Source organism: Mandrillus leucophaeus, unplaced genomic scaffold, assembly GCF_000951045.1.
Source record: "Mandrillus leucophaeus isolate KB7577 unplaced genomic scaffold, Mleu.le_1.0 Scaffold343, whole genome shotgun sequence".
Classification (NCBI taxonomy): Eukaryota; Metazoa; Chordata; class Mammalia; order Primates; family Cercopithecidae; genus Mandrillus; species Mandrillus leucophaeus.
In genome coordinates this window covers 90,983-109,675 of record NW_012103621.1, presented here as the reverse complement: position 1 = coordinate 109,675, position 18,693 = coordinate 90,983, and the positions used below count along the sequence as shown (strand labels likewise).

General features: G+C 41.3%; 1 protein-coding gene across 1 annotated transcript in view; it reads right to left on the bottom strand.

The window, feature by feature from the left end:
• Positions 1-18,693, bottom strand: part of AGO4 (argonaute RISC catalytic component 4) — a 68,114-nt gene that overhangs the window by 20,856 nt on the left and 28,565 nt on the right. The window contains exons 4-15 of the mRNA XM_011988985.1: positions 16,934-17,115; positions 16,612-16,748; positions 16,367-16,501; positions 15,588-15,675; positions 11,575-11,722; positions 11,218-11,337; positions 10,964-11,092; positions 10,578-10,711; positions 8,987-9,171; positions 7,231-7,390; positions 1,910-2,225; positions 1,640-1,774 (exon numbers count right to left, since the gene is read on the bottom strand). Coding sequence (XP_011844375.1) covers positions 1,640-1,774; positions 1,910-2,225; positions 7,231-7,390; positions 8,987-9,171; positions 10,578-10,711; positions 10,964-11,092; positions 11,218-11,337; positions 11,575-11,722; positions 15,588-15,675; positions 16,367-16,501; positions 16,612-16,748; positions 16,934-17,115 — 1,869 coding nt within the window. The remainder of the gene's footprint in view (positions 1-1,639; positions 1,775-1,909; positions 2,226-7,230; positions 7,391-8,986; positions 9,172-10,577; positions 10,712-10,963; positions 11,093-11,217; positions 11,338-11,574; positions 11,723-15,587; positions 15,676-16,366; positions 16,502-16,611; positions 16,749-16,933; positions 17,116-18,693) is intronic.

Below are 18,693 nucleotides of genomic sequence, written 5' to 3'. Positions count from 1 at the left end.
AAAAAAAAAAAAAAAAAAAGAAAAGAAAAAAGAAACAGTTCATCCTAGGATTAGAGACAAAAAAACTAGAGGGTACTAGAAAATAATGGGAGTGGCAAATAAGATTACATGATTAGGCAACAGAAAGACCTGGTCTTTCTAGGGATGGATGAGAGACGGCCTGGACGAGATGAAGCAAAGTCATTAAAAATATCAAAGAGGCAAAATTCTCTATTAATAATATAGGTTGCACATTCTCTATCTGAAATGTCTGGGGATTAGAGGCGTTTTGGGTTTTATTTATTTATTTTTTTCTTTTAGGCAGAGTCTTGCTCTGTCATCAGGCTGGGGTACAGTGGTATAATCTCGGCTTACTGCAACCTCTGCCTCCCGGGTTCAAGTGATTCTCCTGCCTCAGCCTCCCGAGTACCTGGGACTACAGGCAGGCACCATTATGCCCAACTAATTTTTGTATTTTTATTAAAGACGGGGTTTTGCCATGTTGGCCAGGCTGGCCTCGAACTCCTGACCTCAAGTGATCACCCACCTCAGTCTCCCAAAGTGCTGGGCTTACCAGTGTGAGCCACAGCACCTGGCCAGATATTGTTCTTTTTTCTTTTTTCTTTTTTTTTTTTTGAGACGGAGTCTCGCTCTGTCACCCAGGCTGGAGTGCAGTGGATCTCAGCTCACTGCAAGCTCTGCCTCCCGGGTTTACGCCATTCTCCTGCCTCAGCTTCCCGAGTAGCTGGGACTATAGGCGCCCACCACCACGCCCGGCTAATTTTTTGTATTTGTAGTAGAGACACAGTTTCACCGTGTTAGCCAGGATGGTCTCGATCTCCTGACCTCGTGATCCACCTGCCTTGGCCTTCCAAAGTGCTGGGATTACAGGCGTGAGCCACCACACCCAGCCTGGATATTGTTCTTAACCACATTTGACAGATGAGAACATATGGCTTAGAGAAGTTGAGTAATTTGACTGCGGTTTAAGTGTGACACTATAAATATTCAAAGTTTGTGCCCTAACAATCTCCTATGCCAGCAGTCCTCAAGCTTTTTGGCAGCAGGGACACGTTGCATGGAAGACAATTTTTACATAGATGGGGTGGGGTAGTAGGGGGAGATGGTTTGGGATGAAACTGTTCCACCACTGCTGATCTGACAGGAGGCAGAGCTCAGGTGGTAATGCTCATTCACCCACTGTTTACCTTCTGCTGTACAGCCTGGTTCCTAACAGGCCACAGACTGTTACCAGTCCACAGTCTGGGGGTTGTCCTATGCTGATATAAAATTACTTGGAAGATAAATTCTTCTTTATACCCTAGAACTGTGCAGCAAAAAGTAACAATAAAACCACCCCTTAGAAGGTTGCCTATATCATCACAATGTACCTGGCATGTTTCTGACCTACGGCTCCCCACACAAAAACAACTTGATAAATCAGCATTTCTGTTATACAAGAGAAATAAAATATTCAGTCTCAAAACTCGTATCATTCAGAATTGGTCATCTAAACCCAACTGCAGTTATTGTATTTATTAAATTATTATCAGGCATTTCTGCTTTTAAGAAAAAAATTGTATTAAAATGGCATATATAAGTATATATATAATCACTTGCCAGAGCCTCAGATAACAAAGCTTATACTATATCTTCTTACCCTTTCTGTTTTATCTGCACAGAAGAGTCGTGTGTGATGTCTTTTTTGCACCACAATATATGTTATTCCTGGCCGGTAATCTTCTTCCAAGCTAATACATGCCTTTCGAATTGCTATTAGTTCTGGCCAAGCTACCTAGAAGACAGAAATGGAATTATGTTTAATTGAGAATTTGCCTAGTATCTCTCAGATCTACTCAGAATGGCAGATGAGAGGAATCTCCCTCAGACTTCTAGGGGTCCCGAAGGGCAATAGGGATAATAAGAGTACCTGCTTCATTTGTCCCTCAGATACCCCTCCACGGTAATAGATTATCCGAGTGGGTTTGAAGCGTGTGGATTTGTAGAACTGAATCAGCAGCTCTCGAACCATGTTAGTCAGGTCCTGGATGACCTCTTGACTGTAGAGGAGCTCTTGGGAGATCTCCTGCCGGGAAGTCTGCACCCGAACGGTGGCACAATACCGGCTGGGGTGGCCATCCATACTGCCAACCACAGCAGCAATGGAAGGCTTCTTCCCATCCCCTGCTGGGGGGTGTGTGACATCCGCTCCCAGGAAGATGACAGGCTGCTGGAACACCGAGGGCCTGCTCAGATTTAAGGAGATGTTGCCACTCAGACATATAAATGAAAATGTCTGAGTTTAGCAAGATTATATCACCAGATATAATCAGATATAACCTTATAAGAGAGAACAAAGACTTAAGCCCATTGGGAAAGAACACTACGGACCACTGAATATTGATGTCACCCAGTACAGTGACTCTGGACTGACTGAAGAAGTGAGCACGGCTCTTCTATAAGAGTAGGAAGAGAAGATTGAAAAAACAGGACCTAGGCTGGGCACCGTGGCTCATACTTATAATCTCAGCACTTTGGAAGGCCAAGCAGGAAGGACTGCTTAAGCCCAGAAGTTCAAGGCCAGCCTGGGCAACATATCAAGACCCAGGTCTCTATAAAAAATAAGAAAGCCCAGCGGGGCAACACCTGCCTATAGTCCCAGTTACTTGGGAGGCTGAGGCAGAAAAATCATTTAAGGCCAGGAGTTTGAGGCTGCAGTAAGTTATGTACTATATACTCCACCGTACTGTGTCACATCACTGTACTACAGCCTGGGTGACAGAGCAAGACCTTGTCTTTAAAAAAAAGAAAAAAGGCCGGGCGCGGTGGCTCACGCCTGTAATCCCAGCACTTTGGGAGGCCGAGGCGGGCGGATCATGAGGTCAGGAGATCGAGACCATCCTGGCCAATATGGTGAAACCCCGTCTCTACTAAAAAAAAGAAAAAAGGCCGGGCGCGGTGGCTCACGCCTGTAATCCCAGCACTTTGGGAGGCCGAGGCAGGAGGATCACCTGAGGTCAGGAGTTGGAGACCAGCCTGGCCAAAATAGAGAAACCCTGTCTCTACTAAAAAATACAAAAATGAGCCAGGTGTGGTGGTGTGTGCCTGTAATCCCAGCTACTTGGAAGGTGGAGGCAGGAAAATCACTTGAACCCAGGAGGTGGAGGTTGCAGTGAGCCAGGATCACGCCACTACACTCCAGCCTGGGTGACAAAGTAAGACTCCACCTCAAAACAAAACAAAACAATATCCTTTTTTATTTTTTTTTTGAGACAGGGTCTCACTCTGTTGCCCAGGCTGGAGTGCAGTGGCATGATCTCAGCTCACTGCAGCCTCAACCTCCCGGACTCAGGTGATTCTCCCACTTCAGCCTCCCAGGTAACTGGGATAAATTCTTAAAGGTAGGATTTGGGACTGTGAGTGTTAATTCTTCAAGTGTAATTTAAGAGGCATCCCATACTTGACAATCTCATATAACAGGTACTAAAGGTGAGGTCCCATGGGAGAAGAGGCTGTGTCCCATTTATCTCTCTGTATTATCACAGAACATAAGCCTGGCACAGAGAAGTTAATAACAGTGGACATATATAGGCAACATACATATACATAACAGCTTACATATACAATGTATCAGCCACTATGCTAAGCACTTCACATGTGTTAACTCATTTAGTCCTTACGATTTTATGAGGGTGGTACAATTATTATCTCAATTTTTCCAGATAAAAAATAAGACATAAGAGGATAAAGAATGTTCCCAAGATCACACAGCTAGGAGTGGAAAAGCTGGAATCCCAACCCAAGAAGTCTAACGCCAAAGTATGCACTCTAAGCCACTACACTATATTGTCTCAAATGTTTGGGGTAAAATTTTTTTTTTTTTTTTTTTTTTTGAGACGGAGTCTCGCTCTGTCGCCCAGGCTGGAGTGCAGTGGCATGATCTCGGCTCACTGCAAGCTCCGCCTCCCGGGTTCACGCCATTCTCCTGCCTCAGCCTCCTGAGTAGCTGGGACTACAGGCGCCCGCCACCGCGCCCGGCTAATTTTTTGTATTTTTAATAGAGACGGGGTTTCACCATGGTCTCGATCTCCTGACCTTGTGATCCACCCGCCTCGGCCTCCCAAAGTGCTGGGATTACAGGCGTGAGCCACCGCGCCCGGCCTGTTTGGGGTAAAATTAAATGAAGACAGACTTTAGGTTAACTTCCCCTATGTCCCATATATCTCATCACTAATGTTTAAGGAGGGATTTATTTACCTAGAAGTTTCATTCAAGGACAAAAATGAAAACTGTGTTGGGAGGCTGAGTGGGTGGATTGCTTGAACTCAGGAGTTTGAGACCAATGTGGGCAACATGGAGAAACCTCGTCTGTACCAAAAATACAAAAAATAAGCTGGGCACGGTGGTGCACGCCTGTGGTCCCAGCTAGCTGGGAGGCTGAGGTGGGAAGATTGCTTGAGCTCGGGAGGCGGAGTTTGCAGTGAGCCAAGATTGTGCCACTGCAGTCCAGCCTGGGTGACAAGGTGAGACCCTGTCTCAAAAAAATAAATAAATAAATAAGAAACAAGAAATCAATTAATCAAGTTGACAAAATATGATAAGATTAAATTTTAAAAAAAGAAAGAATTGTGATATGATTGTATAAGAGCAAGGCACTCAATTTCATCGTCAAGTATGGCAATGACTAACACCACAGCCCCAAATTTAACTCTTCAAATCACTTTCACACATAGGATTTCACAGAGAAACAACACTTTCAAGTTAACAAGGCAGATATTATTATCTTGATAGATAAGGAACTGAGGCCCAGAGATACTAGAAATTCACATGAGTAACAATGCTCAAATCTCCCAATTTCCAGCCAGCATATCCCTGTCTTGCCTTGGTGTTTGTTTACTCTAGAGTCAATCTGACAAACTCAAATTTAAACAAACAAACAAAACCTATGAAGGGAGGGGCAGACAGGGTTTCTTAAAAGAACATAAAAAGATTGATTCAACTCAGTCCTATTAACATTTTCTGTTCATCAAAAAGCCACTGTTGACCAGGCATGGTGGCTCACACCTATAAATCCAACACTTTGAGAGGCCGAGGTAGAAGGATCGCTTAAGCCTAGGAGTTCAAGACCAGCCTGGACAACATAGCAAGACCTCATCTCTAAAAAAAATTTAAGGCCAGGCATAGTGGCTCATGCCTATAATCCCAGCACTTTGGGAGGCCAAGGTGGGCCGATCGCTTGAGGTCAGGAGTTCAAGACCACCAGCCTGGCCAACAAGGTAAAGCCCTATCTCTACTAAAAATACAAAAATTAGCCAGGTATGGTGGTGTACGCCTGTAATTCCAGCTACTTGGGAGGCTGAGGCACGAGAATTGTTTGAACCCAGGAGGCGGAGGTTGCAGTGAGCCAAGATTGCATCACTGTACTTCAGCCTGGGTGACAGAGCGAGACTCTGTCTCAATAAATAAATAAATAAATAAATAAATAAATAGGCAGGCATGGTGGCACATTCCTGTAGTCCCAGCTACTCAGGAGACTGAAGTGGGAGAATCGCTTGAGCTGGGGAGATGGAGGCTGCAGTGAGTCATGATTGCCTCACTGTGCTCCAGCCTGGGTGACAGAGTGAGATCTTGTCTTAAAAAGAAAAAACAGAAAACCCACAATGTATGAGAGTGAAAAGGCAAAACACAGACTAGGACAAGATAATCTGCCTATCCTGTTTGCCTATAGGATATCTGTATCTTGTGAAGGACCAGAAATCACAAAGAACTACTACAAATTAATAAAAAAGACTCACAACCCAATATAAAAAAATGAGCAAAGGACTGAACAGGTCCATTATAAAAGAAGATGTTCAGGCTAGGCATGGTGGCTCATGCCTGTAATCCCAGCACTTTGGGAGGCTGAGGCAGGAGGATTGTTTGAGCTCAAGAGTTCTAGACCAGCCTGGGCAACAGGACAAAACCCTATCTCTACAAAAAATAAAAACATTAGCTGAGCATGGTGGTATGAGCCTGTAGTCCCAGCTACGTGGGAGGCTGGGGTGGGAGGATCAGTTGAAGGCCAGGAGTTTGAGTCTTCAGTGAGCCATGATCACATCACTGCACTCCAGCCTGGAAGACAGATACCTTGTCCCAGAAAACAAAACAGGCCAGGTGCGGTGGCTTACGCCTGTAATCTCAGCACTTTGGGAGGCTGAGGCAGGCGGATCACTTGAGGTCAGGAGTTCGTGTCCAGTCTGGTCAACATGGTGAAACCCTGTCTCTACTAAAAATACAAAAAAAGTAGTGGGGCATGGTAGTGTGCACCTGTAATCCTAGCTACTCAAGAAGCTGAGGTGGGAGCATTGGTTGAACCTGGGAGGTGGAGGCTGCAGTGAGCCAAGATCATGCCATTGCACTCCAGCCTGAGTGACAGAGTGAGACTCCATCTCAAAACAAAATGAAACAAAAAAAAACAAATGAAGATGTCCAAATGGCTAATGAGCATATGGAAATGTGCTTAACATCATTACTCATTAAGGGAATACAAATTAAAACTATAATGAGATACTATTATCCCCAACCAAAATGGCTAAAATTAAAAGGACTGATACTACCAAGTGTTGGTAAGAATATAGAGCAACTAGAACTCTCAGTGTAAGTGTAAACTGGTACAACCACTTTGGAAAACTATTTGACTATATCTATTAATAGTAAACATATGTATTCTCTGTAACTCAGTAATTACACTCCTGGAATTCCACACAAGAGAAAGAGTATTTCAGTTCACCAAAAATGTAGAATTGTATAATGAATGTAGAAAAATATCCATCAATAGTAGAATAAATTAAAATTGTGTGGTTTATTCATGTAATGAAATAATACACAACAATGAAAAAGAATAAACTACTCCTAAGTGCAACAACACAAATGAATCTCACAGACATAATGTTGAGCAAAAGAAGACCGACACAAAATAGTACATACTGTATGATTCCATTTATATGAAGCTCAAAAATGGGCAAAAGTAATCTAGATAACTGACAGACATCAGAATGGTGGTCACTTGTGGGGGTTATCTATTTGGAGGGGCCATAAGGAAGTCTGATGGGGTGCTGGAAATGTTCTATATCTTTATTTGGGTGTTGGGTATATGGGTGCATATATATACAAGAGAAAAGGTAACCTAGATGCATATATATTTGTGTGTTTTCCTGTAAATTATGTAAGTTAGATCTTAAACAAAAGTGGGGAAAGCATTCAGAATCTTACCTTTGATGAGGCACAAGCACATTGTTAATTCCTCCAAGTTTTGCATTTATCTTCAGGCAAAGATTGGAAAGGGTTTGAGGTGAGGTCTTCACTACATTTTTTACTTGGACACACTGTGTGGCCATACCTAGAAGGGTATCTCCAACACGTTTCACCTCCGCTACAAAAATAATTTATTAATTTTAACATGTTTAAATGGTCTCTTAATTACTAAAAGCAAAAGGAAAAAAACCCCACACATTAACTTTATAACCTACTATATACTGTACACTGTGCTAGATGCTTCTCATGTATCTTCCTTATATTTGCTAAACCCCCAGGGCAATTTTTCCCCGTGTTTGGATAGGCCCTCCCTTCTCTCCTTTTTTCCCTCCTGCAGGCCCTGCAGCCAGCCTGCTTCCTTTATTCTCTGTACTGCCTGCCATGACTTGCTCAGCTCCTTGATGCACCTCTTCCCACATGACTGATTTAGCAAAAGAATCAATCTGCCCAGCTCCTCCCTCTCAGTACACACACCGGCCCTTTGAATTTTATTTTATTTTGTTTTTTTGCTTTTTTTTTTTCTTTAAGTACTAGAGATAACTGTAGAGAGAAGGTTAAAGACATTTTATAAAGTTTAAAACTGGGGCCAGGCACAGTGGTTCACACCTGTAATCCCAGCACTTTGGGAGGCCAAGGCGGGTGAATCACTTGAGATCAGGAGTTCAAGACCAGGCTGGCCAACATGGTGAAACCCCATCTCTACTAAAAATACAAAAATTAGCTGGGTGTGGTGGCATGCGCCTGTAGTCCCAGCTACTTGGGGGGCTGAGGCAGGAGAATCACTTGAACCCAAGAGGCAGAGGCTGCAGTTAGTCAAGATCGTGCCACTGCAATACAGCCTGGATGACAGAGCAGGACGCTGCCTCAAAAAAAAAAAAAAAAAGTTTAAAACTGGCTGGGCGTGCTGGCCCATGCCTGTAATCCCAATGCTTTGGGAAGCCAAGGCAGGTGGATGGCTTGAGCCCAGGAGTTCAAGACCATGCTGGGCAACATGACAAAACCCTGTCTCTACAAAAAATACAAAAAGTAGCTAGGCGTGGTGGTGGGCACCTGTACTCCCAGCTACTTGGGAGCCTGAGATGGGAGAATCACTTGAGCCCGGGATTCTGAGGCTGAGATAAGCGGTGATCATGACACCGCACTCCAGCCTGGGTGACAGAGCTGAGATCCTGTCTCAACAACAATAATAGTTCCTACATCCCTTACTTAAATGATAGCCAAAATAACTTTGTATCATTCTTCTTATAATAGATACAAACTAAGCAAATCCTCTTCTGGAAGTGGCACTCTTCCTCACTCTCATATTCCTAAGTGCTTTTCACCAAATATTTCCAGTTCTCTCAGCTTCCAGGACTATGGTAGTATCACACTACATTCTCAACCCCCATCCCCACTGCTCCCACGCAAGTTGGGTAAGGCCATATGGCTGGTTGTGGCCAAGGAGTTGCAGAGAGAAAAAAGAATGTGTGGCCAGCAACACTCTAAATAGCAGCTGCTCTGCCAAGCTGGGTCCCCAAGTGGAGATGACATGATGACACAGAGCAGAGGCGGCAGTCTACCTTCAGTGGATGCATAACAGGAGCAAGAAACAAATCTTTGTTGTTGTGAACCACTGAGAGTTTGAGGTTTGTGACTGCAGCATAACCTAGCTTATCCTGACTGTTGTATCTACTGCTTGAAATCATCCCTCATTCAGCATTAAAAGGGTCCATACCATATACTGGTGTCTTTCCAGGCAGGATAACCACTATTAGCTGTAGGCCCACATAAGTCATTTTCAGATGTTTAAACATAGGCTCCACACTGTCTGCACCTTGTGCATACTTGCAGAAGCATGGCTGACCCTGGATGGGCATTCCTGCATCCTTAGAGATTTTACGCAGTTGGTCAGTGAAACTCCTGTTAAAATAGAACCAGTAGCACAGTTTTTTCATTTCAGAGTACATTTCTAGCATTCGTTTTCCTCTGAAATACTTCCTTCAGTTTTGTAAATTCTTAGCCAAATTTAGAAATGAACAAATAAATAAAAATCTTTAACTGGTTGCCGAAAATGGACTGGCAATTGCAATTAAACTTGTGATTTAAGTTGCAATTAAACAGAAAAGAATCTGTATTACTAAGCTATCAGATTATCAATTGAAATTTTTAAATAATTATGCCCAGCTGAACTAGAATAGCACTACTGTTTAAAGATCTTTTAAACATTCAAATCAATATTCCAGACTGAAGAAAAGCAGGGTCAAAATTTCAGGTAACATGCATTTTGGTAAGCCTGGTACAGAAATAGCTGGGTAAGCCTGTACTCAACTGAGAACACAGAAACATGCTGTTACAAAATCAGTGTATTTAGCACTACATTCAAACTTGGAACAGATTTGGTTCAATAAAAATATCAAAAGAAATCGTCACTTAAAAAAAGCAAAATTCACTTTGAAGTTTTAAATTTTAGATTTAAGAAGTTACTTCAATCTATGTATAAAGCTTTCAGAACATTCCTTTGGTGCATTTGCCAATATTTTGTAGAATTCCTTTCTTTCACTCTAGTTCCCTTTTCTTAAATTTTTTTCACTCTTCTCACTTTTTTTTTTTTTTTTTGAGATGGAGTCTTGCTCTGTCTCCAGGCTGGAGTGCAGTGGCAAGATCTCGGCTCACTGCAACCTCTGCCTCCTGGATTCAAGCGATTCCCCTGCCTCAGCCTCCCCAGTAGCTGGGACTACAGGCGCACACCACCATGCCTGGTTAATTTTTTGTATTTTAGTAGAGACGGGGTTTCACCACATTGGCCAGGATGGTCTTGATCTCCTGACCTCATGATCTGCCCACCTCGGCCTCCCAAAGTGCTGGGATCACAGGTGTGAGCCACTGCGCCCAGCCACTAACTACTACTTTTATATAGATAGCTGCATCTGTAAGATGTGAACCTACTCTTACCTAGAGACCTTGTAATAAAACAAGCTCATTAGTAAATTTTAATGATTAAAACTAAGGTAGTTTTTAATTTTAGCTGAAAAGATACAATTAATACCAAAGGAAGCTTCAATAAGAACTCAAGAATTTGCCAACCAACATTGCCTCCGCCTTGTTACTCAAATATTTTTGCTCTACATGTAAGGAAGCTGAGTCAGATTCTTAATGTAATTCCCAAGTTTGCAAATTACTATAATACAAGGTCTTTTTCGTATAGCCAGATGGTGTCACTATGGGAGTCAGGGATTTAGTGCCAGTGTACACAGCACATTCACATAAAGACAGTATTTTCATATCTGGAAGGGATATTACTAAGCTGAAAATATGAAGATACTCACTTTAGTAAATCTTCCCTACATTGTTTCTGAGGTGCAAAACAAGCAACTGCCCAAACTTTAATTTCAATGCCAGCATAAAACTGCTTTCCTCGCATGTCCCAGACACCCTGGTTGGGTGTGGCTACTGTTTTATTCTTTGAAAAAAAAAAAAAAAAAGAAGAAGAAGAAGAAGAAACAAAAGAAAAGAGAAAAGACATTACAATCTAAGGCCATTTTACTGTTGATGAGTGAATAAACAAAATTCTATTAGGTATGAGCCAGAATACAAAAGGCAATAATGAATAAAACTATGGGTAAATTTAGTAGTGGCAGAGTAGAAAAACCTTGGATGATTCTCTTTTTGACTGGTTGTGGAAGAAGCTTGCTGAATAAAATAAAAAGCTTACCCGGCCTCCATATTGCAGCATTGGTGCTGGAAGTACCCTGCCTGTGAGCTCTGTCATTTCATTGTGGACAACAATACCAAATTCTTTAAGGTATGGATCAGGTCCACCCACCATACTGTTGCTCTTCACCTAAAGAACAGGAAAGCCTGCATATATAAAAACCAGAGAGTAACTGTGTCCCAGGAGGAGTTTTCTATTCTTTTGTTTCTTGTTATCTCAAAGCTAGCTCATCTTGAAGACCATGCCTTACTGACCAGTCTACTGATCTCTTCCTGTCTGTCAGGAGCAGATCTTGCTGTAGCTTTGATCATTGTGGAAGTCTGATTGTCTGTGAGCTTCTTGATACATCGCTGTCCTGCCACTATATTACAGACCTGCCAAGAGACAAAGAGAGATTGGTTTGTGTAAAGGGTTCTACATCTTAAACCTTTGCTAAACCGTATCTCACATCCTCCATTTCCAAAAAAATTAAAATTTGGTTATATAGTGAAATCATTTGCCAAAAATATTTTAGAAATTAACACTAAATTTCACCACTAGTTTAGAACTCTACTTAAAAATATATACTCATTCAAGAGATCAGCAAATTGGCAAAAGAAAATTTAACTTACCTCAAGTGGCAAGTATGTATGCTTTTGTTCTTGTCCCACTTGGAGACAGGGAAGATGGGGGTATTTCAGCTGCAGACTATACTTTTGCTTAAAATATTGAGCTACTGTACATTCCATAGCTTGACCGTTTTCTAGCTGCAAAGGAAAACTATAGGAGAGAATGTCTTTTTTAGAATATTTCTTCAAGTTCTTTCTTTTCTTCTATTTTCTTTTTCTTTCTCTGTTTTTTTTTGTTTGTTTGTTTTTGGGTTTTATTTTTTTTTTTGAGACAGAGTCTTACTCTGTCGCCCAGGCTGGAGTGCATGGCATGATCTCAGCTCACTGCAACCTCCACCTCCCAGGTTCAATGGATTCTCATGCCTCATCTTCCCAAACAGCTGGGATTACAGGCATGTGCTACCATGCCCAGCTAATTTTTGTATTTTTAGTAGAGATGGGGTTTCACCACATTGTCCAGGCTGGTCTCGAACTCCTGACCTCAAGTGATCCACCCACCTCGGCCTCCCAAAGTGCTGGGATTACAGGCGTGAGCCACTATGCCCAGCCAAATTCTTTCTTTTCTAAACAATAAACAAACAAAGCCCACTAATAATTCCTACCTTCATTAGTCACGTAAAAAACAAAGGTCAATTTTTTTTTATTTTGAGACAGAGACTCCCTCTGTTGTCCAGGCTGGAGTGCAATGGCACCATCTTGGTTCACTGCAATCTCCGCCTCCCAGGTTCAAGCGGTTCTCCTGCCTCAGCCTCCCGAGTAGCTGGGATTACAAGTGCATACCACCACCTGTAATTTTTGTATTTTTAGTAGAGACGAGGTTTCACCATGTTGGCCAGGCTGGTCTCGAACTCCTGACCTCAAGTGATCTGCCCACCTCAGCCTCCCAAAGTACTGGGATCACAGGCGTGAGCCACTGTGCCCAGCGAAATTCTATCTTTTCTAAACAATAAACAAACAAAGCCCAGTAATAATTCCTATCTTCATCAGTCACTTAAAAAACAAAGGTCGATCTTTTTTTTTTGAGACAGAGACTCCCTCTGTTTTCCAGGCTGGAGTGCAATGGCACCATCTTGGTTCACTGCAATCTCCGCCTCCCAGGTTCAAGCAGTTCTCCTGCCCCAGCCTCCCGAGTAGCTGGGATTACAGGCGTCTGCCACCACGCCTGCCACCATGATCAGCTAATTTCTGTATATTTAGTACAGACAGAGTTTCACCATGTTGGCCAGGCTAGTTTTGAACTCCTGACCTCCAGTGATCTGCCTGCCTCGGCCTCCCAAAATGCTGGGATTTAGAGGCATGAGTCACCGTGCCCAGCCTGTTAATCTTGCTTTCTTAACTGCCACAGCATTACAAAGTAATGGTGCAGTAAGGGTCATCTATGTGATATTTAAATATATGAGTTATAATCTTTCAGCAAAGATTACATACGTCTATAGGTCTAATTATTCTGACAGGGTTATGTGAAATAATTAAATAATGAAAAGAACAAAATGCTACAATTCTCAACAGTGACTTCATAAGGTTTTGGCAACTTTTTTTTTCTGAGAAAGAAGTCAATGGTATAATATAAATAATACATGAAATACCACTTTACTACTCTTAAGAAATTCATGTAGTGTGTACATGAGGTCATACTGAAGAATTTATTCAAATCAGACTGAAATAATACACTTTATTTCTCCAGAAGCCACCTGAAAATTTCACCTATCTAGACAAAGCCCTCTGGGTGATTTTGATATGCACTAAAGTTTGAAAATTAAGAATCATGAATCTAAAACAAAGTCAGACTAGAATATAAGCAAAAAAAGGTGCGTGTGGGGGGGGGGGCTCTGAGTAACCAAAATAATGTAAATGTAGTAAAGTGTATACTGTATATTTAACTCTTTATTTAGAAGAGCCAATATTTATGTTTATGTCAGACATGATCTTGATTACAAGAATAAGATACAGATATAATTTTTAAAGCACTTTCACATATAGGGTCTCACTGAGGCACAGTTTTCAGTAGATTAGAAGTGTTGGGTGATGGGCCGGGCACAGTGGCTCACATCTGTAATCCCGGCACTTTGGGAGGCCAAGGCGGGTAGATTGCCTGAGGTCAGGAGTTCAAGACCAGCCTGGCCAACATAGAGAAACCCCGTCTCTACCAAAAATACAAAAAAGTAGCTGGGCATGGTGGCAGGTGCCTGTAATCCCAGCTACTCGGGAGGCTGAGGCAGGAGAATCACTTGAATCCAGGAGGCAGAGGTTCAGAGAGCAGAGATCGCGACACTGCATCCCATGCTGGGCAACAAGAGCAAAACTCCATCTCAAAGAAAAAAAAAGCCAAAAAAAAACAAGAAGTGTTGGGTGATTAGGAAAATGAGATTGGGGAAATGGAAAGGAGTATGCTGCTGGAAGATGCCATAGACACCAACAGCTATAAGAAGTGACAGCTACCTACAAAGGGAGGGAGAGAAATCCACACAAAACACAAAGCAATAGATGTCTTCTCCCAGTCTGGCAACAAAGTGGGACCCCATTCCTATTAAAAATACAAAAATTAGCCAGGTGTGGTGGCACATGCCTGTAGTCCCAGATACTCAGGAGGCTGACATAGGAGGATTGCTTGAGCCCAGGAAGTTGCAGCTGCAGTGGGCCATGATGGTGGCAAGCACTATATATATACGTGAGTGCGTATTTTTTTAGAAGATACTTATATATATATAAAATGTCTTATCATATATTTTATTTATTTTTATATATATATATGTCTTCTCCTGACAGCCTTATATGATATCTAGGCCTTAATAGATCTTTTGGGCCATGTATTAAGAATTACAACAGTAGGCTGGGTATGCTGGTTCACACCTGTAGTACCAGTACTTTGGGAGGCCAAGACAGGCAAACCATTTAAGCCCAGGAATTCAAGACCAGACTGGGCAACATAGCGAAACCCCACCTCTACAAAAAAAATTAGGCGAGTGTGGTGGTGCACGCCTGTAATCCCACTACTTGGAAGTCTGAGGTGGGAGGTTCACTTGAGCCTAGGAGGCGACAGAGTGAGATCTTGTCTTCAAAAGAAAAAAAAAAAAAGAATGACAACAATATAATAAAAAAAGCTTATAATGACTCTGCATCATTAAATAAAAACATAGATTAAATAAACGTTAATCTATGTTTAACGTATTCTACTTAAGAGGTACATTGAATTAAAGGCAAGGAATGTGTTTTATAAATATCTCTACCAAAAATATTCAGAAAATGTTTTAAAACTTTCGTGTTAAAATCAAAGATTCTGGTGATCTTGAAAATTTCAGTATGAAATAACCAATTTCTTTCTTTTTTTCTTTTGAGATGGAGTTTCACTCTGTCACCCAGGCTGGAGTGCAATGGCGTGATCTCGGCTCACTGCAAACTCCACCTCCCAGGTTCAAGCGATTCTCTTGCCCTAGCTTCCCAAGTAGCTGGGATTATAGGCACCTGCCACCAAGCCTGGCTAATTTTGTAGTTTTTAGCAGAGACAGGGTTTCAGCATGTTGGCCAGGCTGGTCTTGAACTCCTCACCTCAGGTGATCCACCTGGCTCGGCCTCCCAAAGTGCTGGGATAACAGGTGTGAGCCACTGCGCCCGGCCAAGATAACCAATTTCTTTTCTTTTCTTTTTTTTTTTTTTTGAGACACAGTCTCGCTCTGTTGCCCAGACTGGAGTGCAGTGACATGACCTCGGCTCACTGTAACCTCTGCCTCCCAGGTTCAAACAATTCTCTGTCTCAGCCTCCCAAGTATCTGGGATTGCAGGTGCCTGCCACCACACCTGGCCAATTTTTTTTGTATTTTTAGTAGAGACGAGGTTTCACCATCTTGGCCAGGCTCGTCTTGAACTCCTGACCTCGTGATCCACCCACCTCAGCCTCTCAAAGTGCTGGGATTACAGGTGTGAGCCACTGCGCCCAGCCAATAACCAATTTCTTAAACGATTACAGTAGCTCCATTACTAAAAATGTAATTGTATTATTTTAGATATGGTTAACATACGTTTGATGACTGGCTGGCCGTCTAGTCACATTACAAACTCGGTATTTTCGTTTCATCTGTCCGCAGTGGGTCACCTCAACTTTGAGACCTGAAATTTTTTTTAAAAGGCAAAACATCAGTTAATTAAAATCATAGTGACAAAAACAGATTCAAATGTTGTCTTCAAAATGTCATGACATTGTACAGGATAAAAATTCCAAGAATATGGGGACAATTTCATCGTTATAGGCAAAAAACCTGAGCTAAGCAGAATAAATTAGAACTCAGATGACCTAAGATGCTCAATCTACTTTAGTTTATTATTTCATCCAATAAATATTTATTAAGCATCAACTATGTTCTGACACTTATTTTCAGGTCTGGAGACAGCTTCATGAAGTTTATGTTCTAGTGAGGGAAGCTAACTAATAACAAGTAAAGAAGAAAAGAAATTCCAGAAGGGTAATAAATGAATTTATGTTATTTTATTAAAATGGAAGTTTTTAAGTGTGTAAGGGTAGCATTTACTGAGTGCCTGATATGTGACAGGTACTATGCTAGAAAGCTTTATAAACCTAATTGCATTTAATTCTCACAACAACTCTACAAGGTATATATTATTATCTTTACCTTAGAGATGAATACACTAAGGTTCACAGTGGTTAAGGAACTTGACCAAGGTCCCACTGATAGAACTGATTGGCCTGAGACCGAAGCCCAGGTCTGTGTGACTCCAGAGCACAGGCTCCTTGCAGCATGCTGAGCTGCTTCTCCAAGACTACATTAATGCAAACACTTACCTCTGATTTCTTTGGTAAACTTGACACGCTGGGAGTCTGTTAGAGGTTTGGTCTGTTCATTGATGTTCTGAATGTCTAAAACCTCACACATGAACTCAATGATAGGCTGAGCCCGGTAGAAAGCAGTTGCAGATACTAACAAACAGAGAAGGATGCTTAACTTCAGGTAAAAAGGAAGGGCCAAAACAAACAAACAAACAAAAACCAGCCCAAAGAGTTATTGGATAAAGAGAGTTCCATCCTACCATCAATGTTGAGCATCATATTCCACATGGCAGGTCTCACAGACTGATGAAAACCAAACCAGACCTCCCTTCCCCCTCCCAGAGGGTGGTAGTAACCTTCAGGGGGTGAGAAAAAGGAACGGCCCACTGGGGTGTACCTGAAGAAACAAGAGTTTGCATGTGTCATATTAAACATATGAAAGTTCCTTCATTTCACTCTCAACTCTGGGAGCTGAAATCAAATTTGAACTATGACTTACGTAGACATTTTTCAATGGCTCCAGTGCAATCTACCAAAAAAGTCTGACATTTGTAGGAAAATAATCCAAACCAAAGTACTAACCTCATGGAGGGAAGGTGTCTTGTGATAACATCGAGTGCTTGTACTGAGTCATCTGGGACTTCATTCAAGTGCCCAGCCAAAGCTTCTAAAAGCAACTGAAGGCTCACAACTGACACCCACTGAACAGACACTTTAAAGGTTTGGTCTTTACCTTCGCCTGGAAGAGTCACCTCCATATCAACCTAAGGAAAAAAACACATGAATACAAGCATAAATGTTTACAATGGCTGTGGGAAAGATCCCAAGAATATGCAGTATGATATACGCATAAGGATATTTCTTTTAACATTTTTTATAATTGCATAACATTGGAAACAACTTAAGTGTCCATGAGAAGGGGAATAATTTAATATGTAACATTATACAGTAGTGAAAAAACAAGGTAGATGTTACAACATGGATGAACCTTGAAAATATTATGCTAAATAAAACAAGCCAGGTACAAAAAGGCAAATATTTCATGATTCTATTTCTATGAAGTACATTGAATAGTCAAATTTAAAGAGATAGAAAGTAGAACAGTGGTTATCAGGGACCAGAGACAGTAGCGTATGGGGAATTATTGTTTAATAGGTACAGACTTTTTGTTCGGAATGATGAAAAAGTTCTGAAAATGCATAGTGATGATGGATGCACAACAATGTGAATGTACATAATGCAATTAAACTGTAACATAAAATCGTAATTTTTTTTGAGACAGGGTCCTGCTCTGTCATCCAAGCTGGAGTGTAGTGGTGCAATAATAACTAATTCTAGCCTCAAAGTCCTGGGCTCAAGGGATCCTCCCACATTAGCCTCCCGAGTAGCTGGAACTACAGGTGCACACCACCAGGCCTGGCTAATTAAAACAATTTTTTTTTTTTTTTTGTAGAGATGGGTCTCCCTGTGTTGCTCAGGCTGGTCTCAAACTACTGGCCTCAAGCAATCCTCCCACCTTGATCTCCCACAGCACTGGGATTTTTGGCTGGGTGAAGCACTACACCTAGCCAAAAATAGTAAATTTTATATTATATATTATTTTACAACAATAAAAAACAAATTTGAAAAAAATAAGGTAGATATAAATGTATAGAAATGGAAAGATCTTTCAGACATATTGTTAAATGAAAAGCAAATCCTAGAATGACATGCAAAACAGTAAGAATATGCATCAACATATGTATAAATAGCTAATATACATAACATATCTAAAAAGATACATACCAAACTACTATAGTAGTTTCCTTTGAAAAGGAAAATGGAAGTGAGGGTGCAGATAAGTGGGGGAGGCAGTAAATCACAGCATTTCTAGATTGTCTGGATAAGTTTATTATGAGCATATGTTCACACAGTACTTTTCTAATTTAAAAAAATAAACATTTAAAAAAGTATTGTGCTATTATAATCTATTTTCATAAGTGAGTATTATATAGTTTTCTATAATTTACAAAACCCTGTTGTTCAGATTCAGGTAGTTCTTTGTTAAAGCACATGGTTAATGTTAGAAATTATGTAAAGATGACATAATCCACCTAAATCCTAATGCTCATCTCATTTTCAATTATCAGTTAACTGAGACAAGAGAATATGGACAGAATAACAAATCTATCATCACTATAAAAAACAACTCTGGCCGGGTACGGTGGCTCATGACTGTAATCCCAGCACTTTGGGAGGCTGAGACAGTGGATCACCTGGGGTCAGGAGTTTAACACCAGCCTGTTCAACATGGTGAAACCCCATCTGTACTATAAAAAAAAAAAAAAAAAAAAAAAAAAAAA